Source organism: Diadema antillarum, unplaced genomic scaffold, assembly GCF_040938485.1.
Source record: "Diadema antillarum isolate AM-2024a unplaced genomic scaffold, OU_Dant_1.0 seq00000802_RagTag, whole genome shotgun sequence".
Classification (NCBI taxonomy): Eukaryota; Metazoa; Echinodermata; class Echinoidea; order Diadematoida; family Diadematidae; genus Diadema; species Diadema antillarum.
Window position 1 is genome coordinate 811,898 of NW_027271684.1, and position 6,616 is coordinate 818,513.

The 6,616-nt window shown below is 39.1% G+C and overlaps 1 protein-coding gene across 1 annotated transcript; it reads right to left on the bottom strand.

The window, feature by feature from the left end:
• Window positions 1-415: 415 nt before the first annotated feature.
• LOC139739504 (uncharacterized) lies at window positions 416-5,319 on the bottom strand. Its single transcript, XM_071650108.1, has 6 exons — window positions 5,092-5,319; window positions 4,871-4,930; window positions 3,809-3,952; window positions 3,006-3,113; window positions 2,290-2,377; window positions 416-465 (listed from the first exon to the last, which is right to left on the bottom strand). Exons 1-6 carry the CDS (start codon window positions 5,317-5,319, stop codon window positions 416-418), a joined length of 678 nt encoding a protein of 225 aa, XP_071506209.1.
• Between the last annotated feature and the right edge of the window lie 1,297 nt (window positions 5,320-6,616).

Here is a 6,616-nt window from a genome sequence, read left to right on the forward strand (position 1 = left end):
CTGCTTTGTCCCCTTGTTAAATACATCGTACATAGTGACACATGTCTTTTTATTTTTAAGTTGCAGGATTGCAATTGAATATGCCAAAATCTATATGAATACATGTAAAGCGTTAATAGGCTAAGCCTTAGTAGTGTTGGCACTTGGAGGGCCTACTTTTATCAAGTGTCATATGATGCGATAAGATAACGGCTTCAAGATAGTTACAGTTTCCTAACTATAAAATCATCGAAACTTTCTCAAAGATTTCATGAAGTTAAAAGTATATTTTACCGATCACTCTTCAAGAATTTTCGCTTCCGGACTAACTTCCTCTGTCGCATAACTTGTGAATATTGAAAAAAAAACACCTCCACTTTGACTATTATGTAGTGTCCCTGTCCAAACCATCTCTCATGAGCGACGGATTACACACCTATGCGCTGTACGGAGGGGGCTGTTCGTCGCCGTACGGTTTTGGGGCTTCTAAAATAAAATGACAATAAACATACCAATGACGTTAAATTCAGCCGAAGGGCCAACAATTTTGAACACGTATAGGTACAGAAAAAAGGAAAAAGAAAAAAACAACAACAACATCATCATCATCACTCGGGTTGAAATCAGGTCAATTGGCTCTTGCAGGCGATAAAAAAAAATAGTATGATTATGAGCATAATTCATTCAAGTTTTTCTTGCTGCCGTGACGTACTCAGTATTCAAAAGCCTAACCCCCCTTTTTTTTACAAAGAAGACAATTCATCGTTCATGGCAATCTCGGTTTTCTTGAGGACTCGCTTATTAGCACTGCAAAGTGATAGTAGGCCTAAATAAATGTAGTAAACTGAAAACGACTCAGGATTCAAAAGGGCGTTGTTGCATGCACCCACGCTTACGCATCTTCCATGTTTCGAATGTTGTATAAAACCAATCCATATAGGGTAGGCTTACGTATGAAGAAAATGGTCTAACGAATGTCAGTTTCAGTTTATTTGGTCCTGGCCATATAGTTCCGTTCACTGCATATGGATCCTTCAAATACAAAGTTTGCATGGACGTAAATAATGCCTGACTTGCTTTAATTGACACTTTGACAGCTTTACAGCGTCACTCATAATTGTATTGAAGATGACGGCAATCATTACACTAAACAATAGCGCCCTCCTCAATCCTGGGTCCGTCCACCTTTAATATAACTTCAATCTATTTCAGCTTCACATAAGATCTACAAGCATGAAAACAAATTACATATTATCATTTGATCATATACACGACAAAGTGTATAAAAACAACAAGTCCAATATGACGACGTGACAAACGAAACAAAAATTGGATTGAAGGGGTTCATGAGAGCTTGCGAATTCTTTAGATAATCTTAAAATACATGTATACATAACATTGTTCAGCTATTATCTTCTCTAGTTGTAATCTGATGGGGCTTCAGCTGGTCTAAAATTACAAGGTAAGTCAGCGAGGTACGTTAATTCCGACTGTGACTGAGTATCAGGACCGAACTGCAAAATGGCATCATGGTCGCCGTTGAAGTGACGGCAGAGATATATTTTTCTCCAATAACTCTGACGGTAAACACACAATGAAGGGCGGATCCAGGAATACCGTAAAGGGGAGGCGCCTTTGCAAAATTAAATGAGGGGAGCACGCACGCCCCCCCCCCCCCATTCTTTTACTTTTCATTAAATTTTCTTTTGTTTTAACCAAAAATAAAGAGGGGGCGCGCGCCCGGTGCGCCCCCTCTGGATCACAGCACAATGGCATCACGCATTCACATCAATAGGTCTAGTGACTGTCTCAGTCATTTCTTACATCATGTCTGGTTAAAACGTTAAAAAAAGAGAGATAACGTGAAGAAAACAGCAAACAAAAGAGTCAAATGAAATGTTCTTTCTTCCCAATGAGCTCACATTGCTCAGCTCCTCCTTTGCTTGTTGTGTTCCCCGTTGTTGGGAAACTACCGGGGACTGAAAGCTTTCCTTATCTACCGTACTTGAATGATAGACATGACTCAAATCCATAGATAGTCTCTAAATCTATCTACCATCTATATAATATAGTCTTTATTGTATTATCTCTCTCTCTCTCTCTTTCCATCTTTTCTTTACTTTTAAGCAATGACTGTTTCCTTGTTTTTTGTGTTTCTTGCGTCCTGGTTGAGGAGTTTAAAGCATCCACCCGCACCTCCCAATCGTCCCCCGCTGCTAAGATCCCCCACCATCATTCCTGGCCTCTCCCAATTTTGTAAACGTTCCTGATTATTCAACTTTATAATGATTGCGTAACGATTCCACTCACCTGTATCGGGTACGTGATAGGTAGAAAAGGATGGAAGCGGTGAACTAGCCTCCATCATGTTTGGGCCAGCTTGAACCACAATTCTCGTCTGTTTAGAAATCAGAACATACTATATGGTAGGACTGGGAATAAACTGTTCGAGGCTACATTCATTATATCGACAAGTATTGATCTATGTTTCTGCCCCTTAATCACACTGATGATGTACAAGTGATATTAAGCTATTCAAGGGGTTTAGGGTTGAGTGTTTGGTTTGGTTTGTTTGTTTGTTTGCGATTTTTATGTGGTTATCGTGTGATATAATCAAAATTATATTATGACGGCTATTCAAGGTCCCAGAAGAGTTTTCGGCATACTACTAGTAAGTTACGAAATATTGGGAGATTGCAACATAATCACAATGTATCTCCAATCTGTCCAATCATGTATTATTAAAGCGGTTGACATGAAAGTGATATCGCTGGCAGTGAAACATCACTGTCTCTAATCGCCATCTTGTTATAAAAGACATCAAGTCTTTCATAGTCTTCATAGTAACGGCATGTTAAGGATGAATACCATCATTTTATCACCGAGATACCGTCTCTTATACTCAAAGGAAACAAAAGAAAGCCACTGCTCCAATAGAGGCAAAGAGAAAATATCAAAATAGAGGAAGGTAGAGTTTCTGTAGGTTTTGCAAAACGGAAACTTCCTGATATTCATCGTTGTCTCACCTCTGTAACTGGCGGCACAGAACAACTGACGCAGGATGCGGCCAAACTTGCCAACAGAGCGACAATCCCCACGAGTGAAATGCAGACGTTAATCCCTATTCGAGCTTCCTGTGCGCAAAATCACAAGTACTTACATATTAAAACGACATATTTTGAGCTTTATACCGGATACAAAAAACATGAAATGTCAGAAATTATACATCTTTCACTATAATCCATAGGAAACTTAGAGTTAATAGTATACGCTGACTAGTGACTAGAGAGATATGGGGGATGATTGAACGATCAATCATTATGTTGTTGTTAATAAATAAGTAACGTGTCAACGTATTGATCAAATACATCATCTCGTGCCCACACAGAAAGAGGCTGAAAAGACTACTTTATCCATTGCATATTTTACTTGTGTCAGCAGAATTATGATTGTACTGTATATGTTTGGTGCATTGTATGATATGTGTATGTGTGTTTGTGTATGTGTGAGGGTGTGTGTGTGAAAATAGATCACGCAATGTCAATTCTGCACGGACTGAGCAGCATTAAAGCACATTGTACCTCTATAAAAATTAATAAGGAGTATGTATTTCACGACAAAAGTATATGGGTTGCGATTCATCTATTCGCAACATGTGATGTTGAGGGTTCTTATACAGTCCTTTCGTAAACGTAATACAATTCCTTTTAAATATACATAGTTATACTATAGCTGGTGATGATTGCTTTCGACGTAAAAAAAAATACATATAAACCAAATACCAAGCAAATACAGTGCATTATCACAAAGTATCCATATCTTTGTTTACCCTGACGTATGTACAGAGCGTGAAGGAATCAATGGACGGGTAGCAGAGAAATTCCAGTTCTTGTGTGGTGGCGTAAATGGCGAGTCCGACTAGTTGTGCTGCACACACGGCGGAGAGGGCTGACCACACTGAATACAGGGTTATCTAAAGATCCGACCAATAAATGAGAAGCAAAGCAATCAACCTATTGATTATACACCGAATAATAAAAAAAATAAAGTTATCATTATATGGAGAAGCACAGCAAAACAGAGGACAACAGAGGACAGATGAGCGTTAAAGATTCAAGTCAACATTAACAAGTATGTCGTCTCTTTCATACTTTACTTGATTTTAATTAATTGATATCAGTTGATCTGTTTCACGTGACCACTAAGGAATCAATTATAGTTTGTAACCAAGTAACCACTGCACCTACGGCTTTGAGTTTCCTTTGAAGAAACAGGAAATGAGAGTAAGGTACCTTGCCTATTGCACCACCGCGGTGCACCGCTCTGCCAGTCATGTGACTTGATATAGTGCGTGGTCTTAGAATTACCGTCGAAATAACGCATTGATAAATTTTAATATAATTTAACTGTCTGAATGCTATTTCAGGGTCTGAGAAGATTAACATCTTATCCTATTTTGCAGAAAACCCAATTCAATTTAGTTAAGTGGTCACCGAAAAAATGTGGATCATTGTAAAGCATGTCATGGGGCTGTTTCTTCCAAGTTTAGCACTTTGGTGCTCTTGGAACTGCATAGATTATTAATCTGTGAACACAATGGAGAGAACTTGGAGGGAAGGGATTCCTGGCATGCTCTACAAAGATTTTCATTTCTCTTTGACTACTCTGAAGCAAATCTGATGTTACTTATACTTCCATCAGTGCTTGACTGATTTTACTCCGATGTTTAAGTGTTATCTCATAAACATAATGTCACTCAGAGCACCGAAAGCTTTTTTCTTCTGAGTATAGACACTCTTTTTTGTCAATATCTTTTGCTCCTCTTTCGGAATTATCAATAGATGTGTTAGAACTCTATCCCAGTTACTATTTTCGTTGTTGTTTGTCTCACCCCGCAGTGCTTTCCACTTGCAGTCGAAACGGATCCGATCAAGCCTGCCACCATGAAGAACTGCAAGGGAGAAGAGAAGAAATTTAATGGTGCTTGGGTAAATGTAAGACTGTTTTGTGCTGTTGTGAGGGAGTCGCGTTTATGGCTGACCATGTTTAACACTTCTGTTTGAAAGTTGCAACTACAGGTCTGCAGCAAAAGAGAATGCGCAAAGCTCTTACACATATTCCACTCCACAGTGGGTTCCCGATGCGGGACCAGTAGCATTCAAGGACGATCGCCGTCCCACCCATAGCGCTGAGGATTATTCCCGTGGTGATCTGGATTCCTGCCATGCTCTGGAGGACGCGAATCTTACGAATGCGCTCGACGTTGTCCCGAGAAGAGACCTGATCCACCGTGGTGCCGACTACCGTGTCATGTGTAGGGTAAGGCGGTGACGACGCCATTGTCGATGTCGACTAAAACTGGATATAAAAGATAGTGATCAGGGTTATGTTTGAAAGTCTTCTGGTCTAACAAACATGACACGAGTCCCAGCTAGGCCTTTTCAGTATCAATCAGTGAGGGAGATGTTTCGTTATAGTTTTATTGTTTTACCTCAACCTCGAAATATCATTTTTGTTTCTTTAGGTATGCAAATGTGCATGTTCTCCACTGATGACTGATCTTGGTCAGATAACCTACTTGCATGACCTGGGACTTCATAGACCCGACATGGAATTTATTACCAAATCAAATTCCAAAGTGATATGAATTTCAAACTGATAAGAATCCCGAGAGTGTAAAGGAAATGTTCTTAACTTGATATGCACAACTCCATTATTTTTTTCTTAAATTGGATATTAAATGATCATAATCATTTTTATAAAATCCACATCTAAACTTTATATTGGCAATCTAGAACACATGGACTTTAGGGACTAAAAACTCCTGCCCCCACCCCCGCAAATGCACATGCATCTGTACCATTTGCAGAAAGTATTGCGTAATACAGAATAGAACGTAGAGTTCATTCCGGGTTGGTACGCTTTCACACTTACTCCCTTTTTCCTATCCCCGTATCCTGATTGGCTAAAACGAAGCCAACATTGGCTTTCCTGACCAATCAGAAATCAACACACAACTACCTTAAGTGACTTAATCAACCATGTCAAAAATGATGATGAAAGTGATGGGATTTGATGATGTTGATGACGACGATGGAGGTGATAATGGTGGAGGTGTTGGTGATAGTGATGGTGATGATGTCGTTGGTTGAAAAGGGGCGGTAAACCCTTTGAGAAGCATGCAATTGTCTAATACATTGTACTTGGTTGAGATTGCTGTTATGTTGAGAAAACCTGCTTTCAGGTGTACGGACAGAGTGACAAATGATATCGATAAAATACTAGCAATATACGACGTACCTCACTAAAGAATAGCTACTGAAGCTTGCAAGTTGTTGCTATATCAGGCAAGATTTCTAGTAGCCATGGTGAAAAGTTTAAACATATCTACAGACAAAGGAAGGGTAGCATATAAGACAGGAGATAGTCATGTTTATGATAACATTTGTTAAATGTTAAAGCTATTACTCTTCAAAACTTTTTTTTTTTTGGGGGGGGAGGGGGCAAAATGGCTTAAATCCATTTTAAAAAAAGCCGAAGAATTCTTTTAATTGTCTTTTTTTTTACCTACGGCGACTACTTTTTTAACATAATAAAAGAATGCCATGTACGGAAACAGAGAATTGTTTGAAATGAA